Source organism: Adiantum capillus-veneris, chromosome 21 (genome assembly GCF_014529385.1).
Source record: "Adiantum capillus-veneris isolate H3 chromosome 21, ASM1452938v2, whole genome shotgun sequence".
Lineage (NCBI taxonomy): Eukaryota > Viridiplantae > Streptophyta > Polypodiopsida > Polypodiales > Pteridaceae > Adiantum > Adiantum capillus-veneris.
Window position 1 is genome coordinate 122,086,368 of NC_140951.1, and position 20,201 is coordinate 122,106,568.

The 20,201-nt window shown below is 42.1% G+C and overlaps 1 protein-coding gene and 1 long non-coding RNA gene across 2 annotated transcripts; both read left to right on the forward strand.

Annotated features, from left to right (window-relative positions):
- Positions 1-13,509: 13,509 nt before the first annotated feature.
- Positions 13,510-14,911, forward strand: LOC147431651 (uncharacterized). Its single transcript, XM_086494615.1, has 3 exons — positions 13,510-13,968; positions 14,089-14,285; positions 14,545-14,911. The coding sequence occupies exons 1-3, from the start codon at positions 13,579-13,581 to the stop codon at positions 14,651-14,653; spliced, it is 696 nt and encodes a 231-aa protein (XP_086350741.1). The 5' UTR covers positions 13,510-13,578; the 3' UTR covers positions 14,654-14,911.
- Positions 14,912-17,751: 2,840 nt separating this feature from the next.
- LOC147431652 (uncharacterized) lies at positions 17,752-19,878 on the forward strand. Its single transcript, XR_015185763.1, has 2 exons — positions 17,752-18,030; positions 19,534-19,878. It is a non-coding gene; the product is annotated as an uncharacterized LOC147431652 (long non-coding RNA).
- Positions 19,879-20,201: the final 323 nt, after the last annotated feature.

Below are 20,201 nucleotides of genomic sequence, written 5' to 3' on the forward strand. Positions count from 1 at the left end.
ATCCAACTAGAGGACAACTTGATGATAGCAGGCATGAGGGTGTCTACTGACACGAGATCCACTAGCTCACAAGCCATTGAGTATGAACCCATGACTGCAAAGCCCATTGCCAATGAGCCAAAGGTATTTGAGACATTCTTGACAGACCTCACCAAGGCAATCCAAGAGTCTCTTAAGGATAATCGACCCCCTCAAAATAGTCACATGTATCCAAGAAGGGAGCAACAATGGTGTTCCATTTGCTTAGGTCCACATAGCACTAGTGAGTGCCCTACGTTTAGAGTAAAATTTAATGGAACTTGCAACGCATGTGGTAGGTATGGTCACCAAGCTAAGGATTGTTTAATGATCAAACGTATGATGGCAAATAGACCACCTGTAGCCTGGACGGATGCACCTCGAGCTCCTGTATTGATGCCTACTCCACCTGTTGAGCAACTACCGCAACACATGGTCCCTAGATCTCAAAATGTTGTACAAGCTACACCGTTACCACCTCCTGTGCTAGGACCGCAGCCCCCGCATCCAAGAGTCGCCCCTATGAACCAAGTGGGTTGCGAGCCATCAAATGCTTATGCAGATGGCTGTGAGGAGGAAATAGACACTAGTATTGCCTACGGTCTTGATACATTGGAAGAATGTCCTATATACTACATGGAAGATTGTTGGGGACAAGTCAAGCCGGTTTATCAAGCTGCTGCTCTCGCATCCAGAGGTCAAAATATCAACACCCAGGCTAGGAGGCCACCTCTTCAATGCTACGAGTGTGGTGGACCACATCGAGTAGCGGAGTGCCCTATTAGGCTGCAAAAGAATGCTGCACAGATGCAAGTGAATCAAGGGAGCACGTCTACAATGCCAATACTCACATGTAATCGTTGTGGCATAGATCACTTGATTGCCCAATGCCCCTATAACCCAAATGCGCCTAAAATCACACCCCTGAATTTGGTCGAAATTGCTAGTGTGACATCGCCAATACCACCCGTCGCACCCGCTTATGCGATTACACGGTCCATGCTTCAAGGGCCAGGCCATATCCTCGAAGAGAGAGATACTGCGTCAGTTATCCAAGCAAAGAAAAAGAAGACACGAAGGAAGAAGTCGCAGAATACGAAAAATTCAAAGCCAAGTTCCAAAACAAACATAGGAACAGGAGATGACCCCGTGAATATGAATGACCTCGAGGATGATTCAGATTCAGTCGAGACAATGGAGACTAGAACCAATACCACAAAGAGAAAGACCGACAAAGAAAACCGTAACATGGAACCAAATGAAAACCGAATGAGAGAAAACCATAAAGAGCCTCTGAAAACACCACAAGTGTTTCCAAATCCAATCCAAGACCCCCAAGATAAACCGCAGGGGCAAAAAGGGAAAATTCGTAAAAAGAAGATTGGGACGTACCCAAACCCTGTAGACGAGATTAAGCAGGTGAAACATCTAAGAGATTTAGTGGAGGAGACTCAAAGGAAACTAGAACCAGAACCCATGCAGGTCAAAATTCATGACACAGTGTTTCCCACGCAAGTTCATCCACCCCACATGAACCATAGACCGTTAGCCATATCTAGTATCATCCAAGAAGGGAGTGAGGACAGGACATCAGAAAGTGAGCATACACCTTTCTTGTTGGAAAGGATGTTTAACGAAGGAATACCTGATCCCATTGAGGAATATGAGATTCCATCCTCACCAGTTCCTAGTCAAGGACCTACACCCTGCAAAACACCAATGAATGTTGCCAAACTAGTGGACTTCATGTCTTCTGAGTTCCGAACCACGATCATAGCAAAGCTGTATGGAGATCCTGAGTTATTCCTTGCACTTCGAGCATTCCTTAACGGAGCGCTACGAACGGGATTACCGCAGTTTGCGCAACCAAATAGGCCTGACTCGATTATGATTGATGAGGAAAATCATGTGCAATCACTTGACTTAGATGGACACGAGTCTGTGATCGAGGTACCCATTAACGAATTAGGGCAGTATTTTGAAGGCGACGAGTCTAATGCGACCCTACCCATCACTACCAAGGGATTAACTATAAAGGGAATTCTTGATGGTGGTGCGGGAGTTAGCATCGTTACAAAAGATTGTTGGGAATCCATGGGAAAACCCCGCCTCAGTGTTACTAACATTGTGGTAAAGATGGCAAATGGTACCATAGCCAAACCTATGGGGATGCTCAAGGATCTTAAGATCAAAGTTCTAGGACACAAGGTACGACATACGTTCATTGTAATGGATTTCTCTAAACACCTTATGTCATATGAAATGATTTTAGGACGACCATTCATGAGGGAAGCACAAATGGTTCACGATTGGTCTAAAAATCATGTCTATTTGCAATTCCAAGACTCTGTCCTTAGAGTGGATTTGGTGACTGGTAAGGTACACCCCTTAGGGAGTAAAACCATTATTGATCATCGCTCTGACACCACAGTTCACTCGGCCCCACTACAATATTGTTACACTTGTAAGAAGGATACAGACATTGGCCAAGATTCTCCTTACATGGATGTGTTACCGGGTATGACGGAATCAGACAATGTGGATTGGGTCCACCTAGCATCAACCATAGACACTTGGGGAAATAGGGGAAAGACCTGGGTAACACCTGAGGGGGATGAAATGCCTATACCCTTAAATATGCTACAAGCAATGCATATCGCTTCTGACAAGACTCATCCTAATGTAACGAAGAAAACATACAAGTGGGTCCCTAAAGCTTCTTTAGTGACCATAGCTAGTGCTAAAAAACAGAAGCCTTGTAAGAACCGTACCACTCGCTCCAAGAAAAATAAGAAAATGTTGCGATGGATCCCTAAACGACTCTTGGAAGCCTAAGGCTACTATCAAGGAAATGATCAAATCTGGGTGCCAAAACGTAGATTGTGCTCTGACCTATCACCTGACCCAAGTGAGCCCAATCCCGTAGCTCCAAAACGAATCAATGATCGTGGAAAGAAAAAAATCACAAAATGCTACACACCCGCTCCCGAGCTAGTTTGGGCACCAAAGAAAGAACGATTTGTTCCACCTAGCTCAGGAAGGGGGGAGTCCCATGAAGCGTCTAGCTCATCATGTAATACATCCATAGAGGTAAAAGCTTCTACACAGCCTCCATCTATAGTAGTGGACCTCCATGAAGCTACAAAAGAATCCACACCTCCCAGTGTTCAAGAATCACCTAATGAACCACTTCAAGTTCGATCCTGGGAGAGTACCTTACCACCCTTGCAACTTGACGAGGCACCTAGGGTAATAGAAAACTACTGGCAAAAATCCTCACCTATTACCAACTGGAATAATTGGTTTCAAAGGGTGACAAGCTCATTTCAAACGGTATGATCTACCCAAGGAAGGGGGGAGTGTTTGCTGACAGTCATCATTCATTTGTTTCCCTCTCAACCTTTTTCCCTGACCTCTCAATTCCAATCTTAGGGAATGTACATATAAAGCTTTATACTCACAAAAAAAAAAGAAAAAAAAAAGGAGCAAGAGCAATTAGCAAACGAGTATGCACATTCAAGTCAAAACATTGACTCAGACCTACACATGTCACATTTGGTACAGTGAAACAGAAACCTATGCCATAAAACACCTTCGATCCTCATCACTTGAGTGATGGAGGGTAGGTAAGATTAGTACGATAGGAGTGTTTCTGTTTTAGAGTTGAGAGATTAGCGAAGTTCTCTTTTCCCACTAATGTGCCTCCTGGAGGTATTCCTTTTGTTTCCTAGTGTGTACAGGAGCATGTTGCTATTGATAGGATTTGGACCTTCATGGAGCCTTTCTCTCGTTCACACTTCAAATCAAGCGCGACCATCAACACAAATAGGTGTTTCTTGTCCATTAGCATTGCCCTTATCTTTTTGCATCTATGATTGTCTGCTTTGATTGTGATTGGTAGCATAATATTCAGCGCATTGGCTTAGTATCAAACATTTAATTCAATGTAATGTTTTGTCATAGTCACTTGTTTAGGGGTAAAAATCAAGCAGTCCGACTAAGCTAGTTTGACCAAGCTAGGTATTAGAGATCTTCTCTTAATACCATGGGGAATGCCTTCCTAATAAGCAATGGTTACTTAGGTTCTTAATCCGATTTAGGCAGCATTGTATGAAATGTACTAGGGCTTTCTAGTGGGCTTGACCCTATTGACCTTTAGCTTAAGTATTATAAAGGGAGTTTACTAATGTGATGAGCCTGGGGAGGGTAACAGTGTTATATGACCCCCCAAAGTTACAAAATTAAAATGCTGAAAATGAACAAACAAAAAATCAAAGTGCCACAATGTAAAATTTTAAGCTGGAAGAGAAATCTCAGCTTGATTTGGTACTTCACTCACATGTATCGCCTATGGTACTAGAGCCCTAGAGGTTCCCAGTGTGGGCGCTTTTCCTTGAAAAGCAAAAAACCCAAGGCATACAAAATAAGCACACACATCATAAATGAATCAATGTGAAAAGACTTTGGGGGGTCAAAGAAAAAGTAATCAGTCAGGCGATGATTTCATGAGAAATTCCTTTTATGGTAGCTTAACTACAAGGTTTTCTAAATATAGCCTCTAGTCAGCCCTCGAACATCAATACTTGGCTCTCGCGATTAAACAACTTAATTGACCACAGAAAATTAAGAAGCTTACCCATGGTATTAATATTCGATCTCCAGTGCCTTTCGACCGTCAAATTAGCGACCCCAGACTTGTTTAATTTTTTACCTTTACATCTGTTTATGCATTTGATTACATTGCAATTTAATGTTCATTGCTAACAAATTGTTTGAAATTCTTTGACCAATCAATTTTTCTACCTAAAACTGCATATGCTTTTTAAGAGAATGCAATTACTGTGGCAATGTTGTTTGATTTTGCAGTGACTGAAGAAGGCTAAGGACATTCATCTCAAATGCTCTTCCACCTCGACGAACCAGCTTCAACTCAATAGCTTCCGAGGACGGAATCTACATCAGGAAGGGGGGCATGTTAACGCTCACGGCTCACGGACACCGCATCACCTACGACGGACGTGTATTATGTATTTGGTAGAGTCAGGTACCGGGCTTGTCGGTCCAATAGGGAAAGGTAGAGTGATCGTCGATGAGAGGCGCACTCTAACACGAATATTCAAGGGATTAGTTGGTTAAGCATGGGCGCCCAAGTGTGAATGGGGTGAGCTCCTATAAAAGCCAACTAAACCTAATTTTTACTCATTCTCTCATTTGTGCAATTGAAGAGTGCTCTTGCTCCATCTCCATCTTCTTCTTCTTCACCTCCTTGTGTGTGTGTGTGAGAGAGAGAGAGAGAGGGAGAGTGTGTGTGCGATCGAGCATTACGAAGGCACGACGGCAGCGAAGCGGTTGAGCGCGGCACGACTGCAGCTTCTTCTTCATCGCGGCGAGGAATCCACCACGAAGGCGAGCGTAGAGCGGTGAGTGACACACCCTTTGTTTTCTTGAGCTTGCTAGTTTAGGCTTGTTGTGTGCTTGGAGCCGTTTGTGGCTCGCATACGGTGTATTGGCAAGTCCCTTGCTTCGACAGTGCGGCAAGGAGCGCACACTCTTAACTACCACAATTAGATGTGTGGAGAGAGAAGATCCGGCTCGTGATCGACGGGCAAAAAGCACGATCACTGGTACACGCGACCAATCTCTTCGCCTCTCACATGCTTCATTTTAATAATATAAACAAGACATGCAGCCTGATAGAGAGAGAGAGAGAGAGAGAGAGAGAGATTTTTCTTCCTACTGATGTGGTTTGAGACTCGTTAATCTTGAGACCGACTAATCTTGACTCTCAACTACTAAGTTTAGGCAAACCTTATCCAATCCAAACATTGTTGGCAACAAGTCGTCATGTTGCATAGCAAGTTAGGAGAGAGAGAGAGAGAGAGATAGAGAGAGAGAGAGAGAGAGAGAGAGAGAGAGACAAAGAGAGAGAGAGAGAGAGAGAAGAAGAAGAAGAAGATCACAAAAGACCTAAAAATTTTAGCCGATGAACGTTGATTCTTGAACTCAAGGGCTTGCATGCTCACATACTTATTCAAGGAGAGGGGGACATAGTGACCTCAAAGATTAACGAAGAGAGAGAGAGAGAGAGAGAGAGAGAGAGAGAGAGGGGGGGGGGGGGGGGGGGGGGGGACATCATCCTTAAAGGTCAGATTGACCTATGGGACAGAATACAACATGCAACATGCTTGAAGACTATGGATATAAGGGTGGCCACTCACAAGTTGAATCCATGAGGTGGCTAGGAGAGAAAGGTATGTAGGCAAGTTTCATTTGATCAAAAGCTAAGCACTCATGTAGGGTATGATGATTGCACTGTCAAATTGGTAAGGGATATAATTTGCATATAAAAAGAGACTCTCCTCCATGTAGTGCCTCAATGCTCTGTCTCACATTTAAGGGAGTGGAAGCTAAGCCAAATGGATGCTATGGTATAAAATATGGGTAAGGGCAAGCATGTGAATGGTTGAATATAGTCTGATCTATCAAAGAAGAACATGCATGTGTGTATATGCGACGAGACACGGGAATACAACAACTGAATAACAGAAATTTGCAAGTACACAGAATAGATGCAGGAAATCAGAGATGTATATTGAAATCAGTTCCCGAGTACAAGAAGAGCGTAGCTCGTATCAACCTCCCGACCACCCCCGAGCTATCTCACTCTCAATCTCAATCTCACTCTCAATCTGTGCACAGTTCTCAGTCGCACTCTCACTCTCACTCTCAATCTCACTCTCACTCTCAATCTCAATCACAAGGCGCCTTCACTTTAGAATAGCCTCCTTCTCCACAGGCTGTCTTCTTCACGCGAGGCCAAAAGTGGCTATTTTCGTCCTTCTGTTAGTCTTTAGCAAAAGCGGTCCAAAATAGGTTCCGAAAAGAGACGTCCTGCATTCAAACGCATAAGAACCACAAAACGCAACCCACACTCGCAAGTCCACAATTTCTGGCCATTTTCAGCGAGCTATAACTCCCAAACGGTTCAGAATTTGACCGGGTTTGTCTCACGTAAATTTGTTTGTCTCATCGAGCTCTTCGAAAGTTGTGAGACACGAAAAATCCATATCTTGCTCAGTTTGCCCGAAAATTTACCTGCAAGTCAGCACTTTTCACAAAAACAGTCTAAAACAGCATTTTCTCACTTTTTCTCTAATCTACGGGCTGAAACGGGCATCAAAATGCAGGAACCAACAAAAACACAAAGAAGAATTATTTTTCCTCGTGTCGAGGGCTACAAGTGCTACATACAAAACTTTCCCAAATTTTGACCATAGTATCCTCGAAACCGGCTCCCGAGGGGTGTCCCTGGTCAAAATTTGAAACTTCACGAGCGATTAAAATGAAATCCTACACTGTGGAAAAACACTGGAATGAACAAAATGTACTCTTAAACAAAAATATTCATCAAAACTTTGCAGAATAAGTCCTATTACAGTATGTGTGTGTGTGTGTGTGTATTTTGCAGCACGCCCTTTCTTTTAGCATGATGCCCAAAAATCTTGCAAAGAGAAACAATTGAGTGAACTTTTTTTCTTTCATTGCCCTCACATTTTAAGGTGCCAATGGTGCCCAAATGTACACAAACAAACAATATGCACCTTATATTACTAACATTCTTATGGTCAATTACAAGAGACCTCAACATCCATGCGATGAGTCTTGGTAGATGCAAGTGTACATGCTAGCTAGATTGAGTGCAATCCAACCTGTAAATTTTAAAATTTACCCACATATAGAGACAAAGTTGCTATAGCCAAGCAATCACCCCCAAATCACATACCCATCATGAATACTGCCTTTGAGAAGCAAATGACACACTTCTCACCAAATCAGTTGTGCATACCAATGGAAAAGTTTCTTCTACTTCTATGTGTGTGGTGTAATGTTGGCATGTTGTGTAATGGCTAGTACATACATGCTAAGTGCCAACAAATAGCAGTCGATGACTTAGTTGACTGTGATGCCCCAAATGCAAGACCAAAACTACACGAGAGAAGCATGGGAGAGTTGATATCATGACCAATGCCTTGATTGATAAGGATGGTGAGAGGGATGGTAATGCATCTAAATAATTCGACGTTCAATGCAAACACTATATCCAAAGAAAGATACCAACTCTCTATTAGTCTATTTAGAGTGCCACTACCACTCACTAGGGTCCCATATCAATTGTGTGAGGGGGACTTCTCTAGCCTAATCGCAAATTTGTTGCCTCCTTAGAGAGAAACATAGGATGCTAAGACAAGACATCATGCGAAGTGAGCCCATTTACTGAATTCATTCCCAAGAAACCTCAAATTCATCTGATAATTCTTGAACTCAACACACACACACACACACACACACACACACACACACACACACACACACACACATAGATAGAGAGAAGGGTGGGAGGGAGAGAGACAAACTTGCCATGATTAGGAGAAGTATGTTGGAGCTTGGCTTGTCCAACTAGAAGGAGATGTGTCCTTGGTCAATCCACAAGAATGTGGAGAGTAACTACACTTCATCAGTTGTTTGATCTTACACTCGAAAAGGTAGACATAGTATTGATCCAAAAGATAGATTTGTGATTGGTTGATGTGAATGTGGAGGGCACTTAGACCTTGTGTGTTGTCATACATTGTCATCTAGAAAGTAGTTATAGTGATGGTTGATGCATATGTGTAGTAAAGAGCTATAAAAGCTCACCTGAGAATCATAGGCATTTACCCACATTTGCTCTCCCTGTGAAGGGAGGGAGAACAATGGTTGTTTCAATCGATGCACATGTAGCCGCGACAACGCGCGGGTCACATACTAGTTTATATAATGCTGCTTAAAATTTTCAAGCAAGAAGAAGGCCTCCACGTGTCATGCACTGGTTCACTTCACAAAAATTTAGAGCAAACATCTAATGTAAAATGCAAAAGTGAAGGATAAGATTTGACATGCACAAGGAAATGAAAAGCCTTTCACAATGTACACTGTAAAGACAAAAGACTTTCAATTGTATATAGAGTAAATGTATAAGTTGAGTGTCAGTCCACCTAAGCAAGTAAATATATTTTTTGTGGAGATTTATATAATGCAGCTTAAAATTTTCAAGCAAGCCTCCACGTGTCATGCACTGGTTCACTTCACAAAAATTTAGAGCAAACATCTAATGTAAAATGCAAAAATGAAGGGTAATATTTGACATGCACAGGGAAATGAAAAGCCTTTCACAATCTACACTTTAAATACAAAAGACTTTCAATTGTACATAGAGTAAATGTATAAGTTGAGTTTCACTCCACCTAAGCAAGTAAATATATTTTTCGTGGAGATTTTGCTATTTAACAAAAATATAATTTTGAATGATATACTTCGCTTTGTTTTATCAAGAGTCTTTTTTCAAGACCAATATTGATATCTTTTAAAAATTTGTGTAAGTTTTTAATTTTTACAATGGTTGAGAAAAAGGAGAAGATTCGCATGACCGTGCATTGATTTAGGCCGGTCTCGTTTTGAGTGCATGCATGTAAATGAAGGGATTGTTATCTACATTATTCACACACACACACACACACACACATTTTATGATTGAGCTCATGGCGACTCCTACTCACCAAGGACACCCTTGCCCTTCAAATTTCCAAGACATTGTTATTTTCTTAGTATTATCATGTATTTTTAAAAGAGTAGCTAACATTTTTAAAAGAGAGGAAGCATGAAAGTGGAAGACCACCCTTGTTTTTCTTTGACAAGGCCAATAATCAATTTCAAGGTTGTAACTTGGCCTTAATTCTTAAAGCTTGAAACCAAAACTAAATGGTACCTTTAAACGGACATAACTTGTCATAACGTACATAACTAAATGGAACCTTTAGAGTGACATAACTTATCACGTGAAGCACAACGTACATAACTTGTCATATACAAATAAGAGGACCACATATGACATAATATGTCATGTACGAAACTAAATGGAACCTTTAAAGTGACACTAGTACAACAACGTCGTCTTCGGCGACGGCATCACCTCCGCGGTGCTATATGAATGCATCTGAGAGACACCCTTGCGACCAAGGTAGTGCCAAGCACGACATTTTTTTTCAACGACCCCTAAGTAACAATTATATCATCGTAAATTAGCTTGAAACCAAAACTAAATGGTACCTTTGAATGTACATAACTAAATGGAACCTTTAAAGTGACATAACTTATCACCACATATGACATAATATGTCATGTACGAAACTAAATGGAACCTTTAAAGTGACATAACTTCTATATCTATATCTATACTTTATATATTGCAGTTTAAAATAATTTTCAAGCAAGATTCAAGAAGAAGGCTTCCACATGTCATGCATTGGTTTACCTCACAAAAATTTAGAGCAAACATGCAGTGTTAGGATTTGAAGGGCAACCTATTCTTTCAAAAGATGGGTTGTAGAAAAATGCACCGTTGCCTATAGAAGGGTCTATTTTCAATTTATGTAAAATACGGTAAGATTTGACATGCACAAGGAAATGAAAAGCAAAAGACAAAAGACTTTCAATTGTACATAGAGTAAATGTATAAGTTGAGTTTCACTCCGCCTAGACAAGTAAAGATATTTTTTGTGGAGATTTATATAATCTATACTATTATAATGGGGAAGGGATTTCGGCCCCTCCCCCCCAGACATGTGGCGTTTTTTCATCAATCCGGTGCCTTCGAACTGTGAACTCTGTCGCAAAGAGAGAAAGAGCTCATTAGCCTATGTGTGGTCTGTTGGGGGGGGGGAGGGGAGGGAGCTCACTATGCACCAACAGCAGTGGTCCGGAGGTGTGCTCACTGAGGTGGATTGCAGGTTTAACACACCTTGCCCTGATTCTCGTGCTAATTTCCATGTCCCCAAAAACTTAGGCGTATGTTGGCGCTGAGAGTGGTGCGGCCTCTTCAATAGACACGCTTGTGAGTCCCAACTCTACTGTCACACAGATAACGGTTGGGGGGGACTTGAAGGAGGAAGGAAGCGTAGAGCTGAGGAAGGCGGCAGGGGTGGTGCAAATAGGTAGCCGTGTGTAGCCCTAAGTGTGTGTGTGTGTGTGTGTGTGTGTGTGTGTGTGTCCGACAGCGACAAGCAGCTTGGTTTTTTGCACTCTAGAGCTTGGCTCTTGAATGCTCGAGAAGTTGAAAACGCACGAAGTCATTTTGGACCCTGCAGAGTCGTCAGGCCTTCAAGGAAGGCATCGGCTTGAAGTTGGTGCGTACCGCAAACTGGGCAATGGGTGCACACTGCAAACCTTTATCAGTTATCATCTCTCTCTCTCTCTCTCTCTCTCTCTCTCTCTCTCTCTCTCACACACACACACACACACACACACACACACACACACAGTCAGGTTGACGCCCAGGCCGCAAAGCAGTCACTTCATCATGTGGCACATGCATGCAGTAACTACTAATGGAGAAGAGCATTCTCGATCGCTTGCTAGCCGTCCAATGTGCAGTTCCATTGCCGCCTCATGAGTCCTCCCCCTTTGCCTCCGTCGATTGCTGCCCTATTTTCCCTCCCCTCCTTGAGCTCACGTAGGATTGCATACTCTCTCTCTCTCTCTCTCTCTCTCTCTCTCTCTCTCTCTCTCTCTCTCTCTCTCTCTCTCTCTCTCTCTCTCTTTTATACGATATCCTGTGCACAGCTCTTCTTCCTTATCACCTTTGAATCCAATGAATCCTCTCACCTTCCTCTTCTCTTAATTCTCTTAATTACAGTGCTGATAAGTCCCACCTCCTCCAAGAGTTTGGGTACCAGTCGACGTCAGCAGGAGAAGTTGATCGACTGGGGCAAGTGAATAGGCGTAGTTGTCGGGACTTAGACAGGGGCGGAAGAGTCAGGTCGTCGACACAGCAGGCATTCAGCAGGTGAGGGGTCGTCAGCACCAGGCGGCTCAGGCAGTCGACGGGGGGGGGGGAGAGAGAGAGAGAGAGAGAGAGAGAGAGAGAGAGAGAGAGAGAGAGAGTTGTGATTTAGTTGGAGAAAATGCATTACTATGTGTGTGGGAGGCATTAATGCAATGAGATGCATCCAACCTCCAAGCTACTCTTGCATCCATCCTCTCCAAGAAAGATAAGTGGTAGGACCAGTTGCATCATGTTGAGAAATCCGTTTATGACCTTGAAACCTATAGGAGTGTCCGCCCCCCTCTTCTCCCCTCCCCTCCCCTCCCCTCCCCTCGATGGAGAGTTGTTTCAATGGAGGGAAGAGGATGTGTTGGCAATGATGCTACATAGAACAACCTAAAATATGGCATTGACCATGCTTTTGAGGCCGATTGGAACTATAGCATGTGCGCACAATAAGAGAGACATGCCGATAGATAGATAGATAGATAGATAGAGAGAGAGAGAGAGAGACAGAGAGAGAGAGAGAGAGAGACCGCCGAAGGCGGCTGGCCATACTAGTGCAGCTTAAAATTTTCAAGCAAGAAGAAAGCCTCCACGTGTCATGCACTGATTCACTTCACAAAAATTTAAAGCAAACATCTAATGTAAAATGCGACAGTGAAGGGTAAGATTTGACATGCACAGGGAAATGAAAAGCCTTTCACAATGTACACTCAGCACTGTAAAAACAAAAGACTTTCAATTGTACATAGAGTAAATGTATAAGTTGACTTTCACTCCACTTAAGCAAGTAAATATATTTTTTGTGGAGATTTTGTTATTTAACAAAAATATAATTTTTAATAATATATTTGGCTTTGTTTTATCAAGACCAATATTGATACCTTTTAGAAATTTATGTAAGTTTTTAATTTTTACAACGGTTGAGAAAAAGGAGAAGATTCGTATGTCCGCGCATTGATTTAGGCCGGTCTCGCTTTGAGTGCATGCATGCAAATGAAGGGGTTGTTATCTATATTATTCACACACACACACACACACACACACACACACACACATATTTTATGATTGAGCTCATGGGGACTCCTACTCACCACACCCTTGCCCTTCAAATTTCCAAGACATTGTTATTTTCTTAGTATTATCATGTATTTTTAAAAGAGTAGATAACATTTTTTCCCTAAAAAATAAGAAAAATGCCTTAAAATGGGTAAAACATTGACAAAAACCAACCCTAACATTGGCATCAAGCCTAATTTTTAAAGGCTTTGACGCCCTTCAGAGGCACTTTTATCCTTCAGTGAAGGGCAAAAAGATTTTTACCCTTTGAAAGAAGGATAGAATATTGAAAAATCTTTGAATAACCCTTCTAATTTTTGCCTTAATAAAGCTTAATGAACGATAAGGAAAAAATTACCCTTCAAATGAATGATTAGGGTCACCCTTCAAAAATGAGCCTTGATTGGCATCCCAAATAGGGAGAGAGATTTTCCAATTGGTTTGCCTTTTATCAATTCAGAGTTATTTTATCCTTTTTATTTTTCAGAGTCAAACCGTGTGCCACCCTAAAAAATCTATAAATTTTCTAAATTATGATGGACACACACACACACACACACACATCCGCGAATGATAGCACAAACTTCAGAGGGATTCTCCTACGTGTTCAAGATTTGAACAATGCTATTGCTCAGATTATGCAGATCCACGCATTTTACAGGATTGCTACCGAGCAACTAGATCTAGAGCTAGCATCTGTGGAGAGGCAGGCAGATGCCGATGAGAGGACATTGCAAGCCATAATTCGATCATACTTTGATGATCCTTTGGGGCACATCACTATTCCGAATGTCAACGAGCTACCATCTCTCAACCATGGCACCCCTGTTCTCAGCATTAGGACTACCGCGGTGGGCGAAACCTTGGGTGCACCTGGCCATACCCCTTTCAACGATGTGGGTGATCCAATGGCCTTTGTTCAAAAGTTCACTCGGATCACCTCCATTGCCTTCTACAGTGGATGGTTCATTGACAACCTTTCTGTAACCTACTCACGTGGCATGGAAAACATAACTGGGTCTACAACGGTAAGACTAAAGTACTAATACTCCATTCAGTACAATTCACAAAAGCTCATGATGTTTTCACATGTGATATTGATTCTGCACACAAGGAATATATAAGTGTGTTTTCTCCCTGCATCACAGGTCAACCACGGTCGAGTCGGCCACGGCACCTTGCAACCCATTCTAATTGTCCCCAGAGGTCACCATGTCACCAGCATGTCAACGGCCTACTGGCCGCTAGGGGTACCTTCCCTTGAGGGACTTCGACTTAAAATTAGTGATGGTCGCAGCGTCTCCGGCAGCAGCTTGAACTCCGGCACAATGCAAAACACTTACAAGTAAGCTACAAACATGATTGTTTTCTTTCTGCTTTTCACCTAGAAGTTTTATAAGCCCACTATAATTCCCACTTTGGGGATTGCCGCATCATGCATGCAGGCCTAGCTAGTAGGTGCGGTGGGGGTGGGGGTGCAAGTGTGGGATCGGCAACCTCCTACAGGCTACCCCCCACCGCACCTAGCTAGTTTCCCACTTGGGAAAATACGTTTGTATATATGTCTCAACTCAACAATCGATCCCATATGTCTTTGCATGCAGCACGCCTCCCCGACATTCCTTCATACTTGGCTTTCAAGGTCGCAAGGGTTGGTTCGTGGATCAACTGCAACTCATCTATGGCATCTTCCATCCTTCAACTTGGGAGTAGCCATTTTTAAATCAAGAGAGCTCTTGCCATTCCATGAAGTGTTGATTGCTAAACACTTTAGTTCATTTAGTGTATAATTTCATATTTTCCAGACAATCCAATGCTTTACTTCAAGGCTTATTATATATCCTAGTCGGTCAATGTAAGAGTAAGATCATATCAGGTTGTGAGTTGGAGCCTATTTGTGTGTGGTTTCTCTAGGTCAAGAGCCCTAAACTTTATTTCAAAAGAAAAATAAAAGCTCAAGCTTATGTGGTATGTAGGTGTGTGTGGTTTCTAGAGATTCTTGCCCTAAAATTTCTTTCAAAAGGAAAAGAAAAGTTCAATGCTTTAGTATTTCGTATGTTTTGAACAGACTCTCCCACAAGTAACCTCTCTCTCTCTCTCTCTCTCCACACACTGATGTTGTGTGGATGGCTTGTGGATGTGTGTGCGCGCATGCGCATATGCATGGAAGCAAGAGTGTTGTAAAGGTGAGTATGTACTTGAGGAGTGTCTAAGTATGGGTGTGTGTGTGTGTGTGTGTGTGTGTGTGTGTGTGTGTGTGTGTTTGTGTTTGTGTGTGTGTGTGTGTGACTCCATTGACCTAAAGCTTTCCTGTGAAATAATCTTAGATTTGGCTGTCTAAACCAATCCTCTACTCGCAGCAACGTTTGGAGATATAACTTCCTTAGGGCTGAAAAGAGCTTCAAAATGAGCCTTGGCATATTCTAGATTCTTTTCATCGTTGGTGATAGCCTGCGAAGAATCTGAGAACAGCGGGACTAGTTTTCTAGTGTTTTTTCTTCGAAGTGATTTAAACATTGCTTTCGAGGGTCTATCAACCTGACCCACCAAACATTCTTTGAGGAAGAGCGAGGCATGCTTAACACTAGGTTGGTAACCTAACAGGACATAAAGTGTCCTTTCAGGGTTTTGAAAAAAACCTCCAAATTCATAGAAGACCCATTCTTTTTGAAAAATGTTTTCTTGTGCTTAAAGATAAGATACCATTCTAATGGGAAAAATGAATAACTTTGAAATTCCTTACTATTTGGTCATGGTAAGCCTCCAAAGTTGATGTGCCGAAGCATTTCGCTCAAAAAAACAATTTCTTTCAATCAATTGCATACTAAGTAAACTGAGGATTTTTCTACACCATAGCATAATTTTTCCCATGAACTTCAATTAGTTAGTGATCATATTGTGTTGTTTTTTTATCCTCACCAATTTTGTTTTGGGACAAAGAATAAGGTTCCAAAAAGTTACGTTTTCCCATTCTGTTGACATCTCATCAAACATTATTTTGCGACACTCATTGGTGTTGCTAAGTGCATGTTTTCTTAGGTCCCCATGGTCCTTTTACATTCATAAGTAGCCTTGAATAACTTCAAAAACATAAAAATAACTTTCACCATTGACATTTTTGTGCATAATTAGAAATTACTAAAACAAGGTCATGATTAGATATGGATATAAGCTACAAAAGTTTCATAGTTGGCTATTGGAATTAGCAATACTATGAAGATTAAAGTTGTTAAAAATGGCTATAATTCTTGTTGAATCGAAAAACTCAACCATGCTTGTATAGTTTGCTATATGAGGCATTGGGTGCCCCAATACTCAAGGAAGAAAAGTTTCATGGTATGAAACCCATGTGCATAATCAAAATTGTCCTTGGATTTTATTAAAGTCACTAAAAAAAATCATGAAAGTGTGAAATTTGGCAAAGAAAGGATTATAAAACTTTGGTTTAGGTCATAACTTTCACAATAACCATTTGATTCTCCTTAGAAGCATTGACTCGGGGAAATCGTGCATGAGGAGAGAGGTGGCCTTTGTATCATATCCATCGTCTTAATTCGAAAGAAGATGATTGGGTTTTGCTTGAATTTCTTGAAGCTCGGCTCAAGTACAAGACTGGAAAAGATTGGCAAGGTTATACTATTGGCCATCAAAAGTTTTATGTTGAATTGGCCAATAGATATTATGGCCCAATCCAGATCTTGCAATGCATTAACCCAACCTCTTTTCGGTTGAAGTTGCCTAAACATTGGCATATACATAATGCTTTTCATGTGAGCTTACTCAAACCCTATAAGAGAACACCACCATCTGCTCCAATAGAAGACGATCCACCAGAAATTGATGAATAGGAGGAAATCCTCAGGCTTGAAAGGATCCTTAAGCATGAGGATAAGGACAGGCAAAGTTTTATGAAGGTATATGGTTAAGCTTGCTAATTATCCAGATGAGGATGCACGCTCGATGTAAGAACCCCAACTCAAAGAGTCTTTAGCTCTTCTTCAAGAGTATAAAGCTATGGATAATTTGTAGGATACTTAAGAAAATATATTATTAAAGGTTAGTATTTGATCATGTGTGTCCTCTATGTTTTTATATTTGCATGCAATTAAATGTTTAGTGTACACTTAAGTCATTCATGGTCAGCTTAGCGACGATTGTATCTCCTAAGCACTTATGGGTTTGTCAATCCGTTGGGAAGGACATGCTATAAATGTTTAAAAAAGATAGCAATGGACACATGTTTCAGGTCAATTTAGTGATGGTTGTGCCTCCTAAACGCCTACTAGTTTTGTCACCTAGTATGGAAAGGACAGTGCTACGATGTGGATCCAACCAGCACAGATGGGCTTCCTTTTTCTTAAAATAGACGCATAGTTGAGGACAACTATGATTTTAAGAAGGGGATAATATCATCAAATTTAATATTTGATGAAATGCCTAGCTTTACCATGGATAAATATTACTAGAATTGATCACTCTAGTCATATACGTCATCACAAAAGCTAATTGACAGAAGCTTCAATGAGGTTAGAATCACGGTTTCAAAGTGCTGCAAGACCAAGATGGAAGCCGGGAGTTCACAAGAGCCTACAGAATCATTCCAAAATCAATGGACATTTTACAGAATCTCAATCGAGGTTCAAATGTGTCCAGAATGGCCAAATTACTGTCAAAATGCGATTGCGGATGGGTTTGGCATGGGAACTAGGGCCAAGATGGGGGCAAGAAAGGTGTGGATGAGGGCTGAAGGCTGAAAACAAGGGCCTAGAGCAAATTCAAATTTTGGAACCCCTCTCACCCACTCATGCAGCCCACTCTCCACCTATGGCTCCCATTCGTCCACTTCCTCTCGCTAGAAACTGACCAGGTTCAATGTATCTAGCATGTGAGGCTTGCATGTCACTCCTTTTAGGGATGAAAGGAGTGGTTAAGGAGTCCAGAGCCTCCCCAGCCATTTTTTTAATTGTGAGAGAGCCCCTATGCATCTGCAAACTCTCTATAATCAACCCTCAGGCCTCATTTTGAGGGGTGGATGATCAAGGAACCAGACTCTGCTGAAGCTACTCACGTCTTCTAGCAAGAGCAACCAGGTGAGAGGACTCCACACCTCTCAAGGTACATTTAGTGTTTCTTTTAGGGAAATTAAGCTAACCCTAAGGGCTTAATCACACCCATCTAAGCCATTTAGGCCTAGAAATCCTCCAATTTATCATTGCTTTAGGAATTCTCCTCTCTACTGTGTGTGTGTGTGTGTGTGTGTGTGTGTGTGTGTGTGTGTGTTGTGTGTGTGTGTGTGTGTGAGAGAGAGAGAGAGAGAGAGAGAGAGAGAGAGAGAGAGAGAGAGAGAGAGATGATAACTGACAAAGGTTTGCAGTGTGCACCCACTACCCAGTTTGAGGTGCGCACCAACTTCAAGCCAATGCCTTCCTTGAAGGCCTGACGGCTCTGCAAGGTCTGAAATGACTTCGTGCGTTTTCACCTTATCGGGCATTCAAGAGCCAAGCTCTAGAGTGCAAAAAACCAAGCTCCTTGTCACTGTCAGACACACACACACACACACACACACACACACACACACACACACACACACACACACACACACACACACACTTAGGGCTACACACGGCTACCCAACATCAGCTGCTATTGTCCTTATCACCCTTTTTGCACCACCCCTGCCGCCTTCCTTAGCTCTGCACTTCCTTCCTCCTTCAAGTCTCCCCCAACCGTTATCTATGTGACAGTAGAGTCGGGACTCACAAGCTGCGTGTCTATTGAAGAGGCCGCACCACTCTCAGCGCCAACGTACGCCTAAGTTTTTGGGGACATGGGAATTAGCACGAGAATCAGGGCAAGGTGTGTTAAACCTACAATCAACCTCAGTGAGCACACCTCCGGACCACTGTTGTTGGTGCATAGTGAGCTCCCTCCCCTCCCCCCCCCCCCGACAGACCACACATAGGCTAATGAGCTCTCTCTCTCTCTCTCTCTCTCTCTCTCTCTCTCTTTGTGGCAAAGTTCACAGTTCGAAGGCGCCGGATTGATGAGAAAACGCCACATGTGTGGGGGGAGGGGCCGAAATCCCTTCCCCATTATAATAGTATAAATTATATAAATCTCCACAAAAAATATCCTTACTTGTCCAGGTGGAGTGAAACTCAATACATTTACTCTATGTACAATTGAAAGTTTTTTGTCTTTACAGTGTACATTGTGAAAGGCTTTTCATTTCCTTGTGCACGTCAAATCTTACCCTTCACTTTTACATTTTACATTAGATGTTTGCTCTAAATTTTTGTGAGGTAAACCACTCCATGACACGTGGAAGCCTTCTTCTTGCTTGAAAACTGCAATATAGAAGTATAGACATAGATATAGAAGTTATCTATACTAATAGATAATGGGGGAAGGGATTCCGGGCCCCTTCCCCAGACACATGTCGATAGGAGATTGATCTGGTCAGTGTCTCCTAGAGCCTAGCGATAGAGGCGGACAATGTAGAGCGGTTTGTGCGCACATGCAATAAGGAGAGAGAGAGAGAGAGAGAGAGAGAGAGAGAGAGAGAGAGAGAGAGACTTAGCACGTGCGTGCAGGTGGGATATCATAGACGGGACTCGGGACTCGGGTGGCCTTCAAAATTTCAAATTAATGGCGGCGGCCTTCAAGCTGCTCAAAATTGAGAGAGAGAGAGAGAGAGAGAGAGAGAGAGAGAGAGAGAGAGAGACTCGCGATCTCCATAGCTTCGTGCTTGCTCGCTTTTATCATCGGCTCTGCGCTGCCAAATGAGGATTATTTACTGAGGTGGAAAAAGTTTGTGATTTGGCTTAACTAATACATAATTGGGTTTAGTATATGTGGGAGAGCTCCCTGGTCAAATTTGTTAGGATTTGGACATCTGGATTGAAATGGAGAGTCATTTTAGTGTTTATAGTCTTTAACTTTGCTAAAATGGGATTTTTGGGCAAATTATGAATCCAAATTGAATTCTAACTTGATGGATAGGCTCTATGATGTGAAAAACCATTGGGAACCTTAAAAATTCCATCCCCCAAAGTTCACTAGAGCTAGAAAATAATCTTGATTATTTTCAAGTGGTATACTGAATGTAGATTTTTTTGCATAGTTGGGAGGAGTATGACTTATTTATCATGTTGATGAAATCTGGAAGAAATTTGATGTGTTTCGAGGGTCCTACACGGACCCTGAATAGATAATTTCTAAGGTTTTGCTGGGACTAAGTCAACTTTCATAGGATTTCTAT

Coding starts and splice junctions, on each gene's coding strand:
- LOC147431651 (XM_086494615.1), top strand. CDS start 13,579: ATGCAGATCCACGCATTTTACAGGATTGCTACCGAGCAACTAGATCTA. Junction 13,969..14,088: donor ACATAACTGGGTCTACAACG/GTAAGACTAAAG, acceptor CCTGCATCACAG/GTCAACCACGGTCGAGTCGG. Junction 14,286..14,544: donor ACAATGCAAAACACTTACAA/GTAAGCTACAAA, acceptor CTTTGCATGCAG/CACGCCTCCCCGACATTCCT.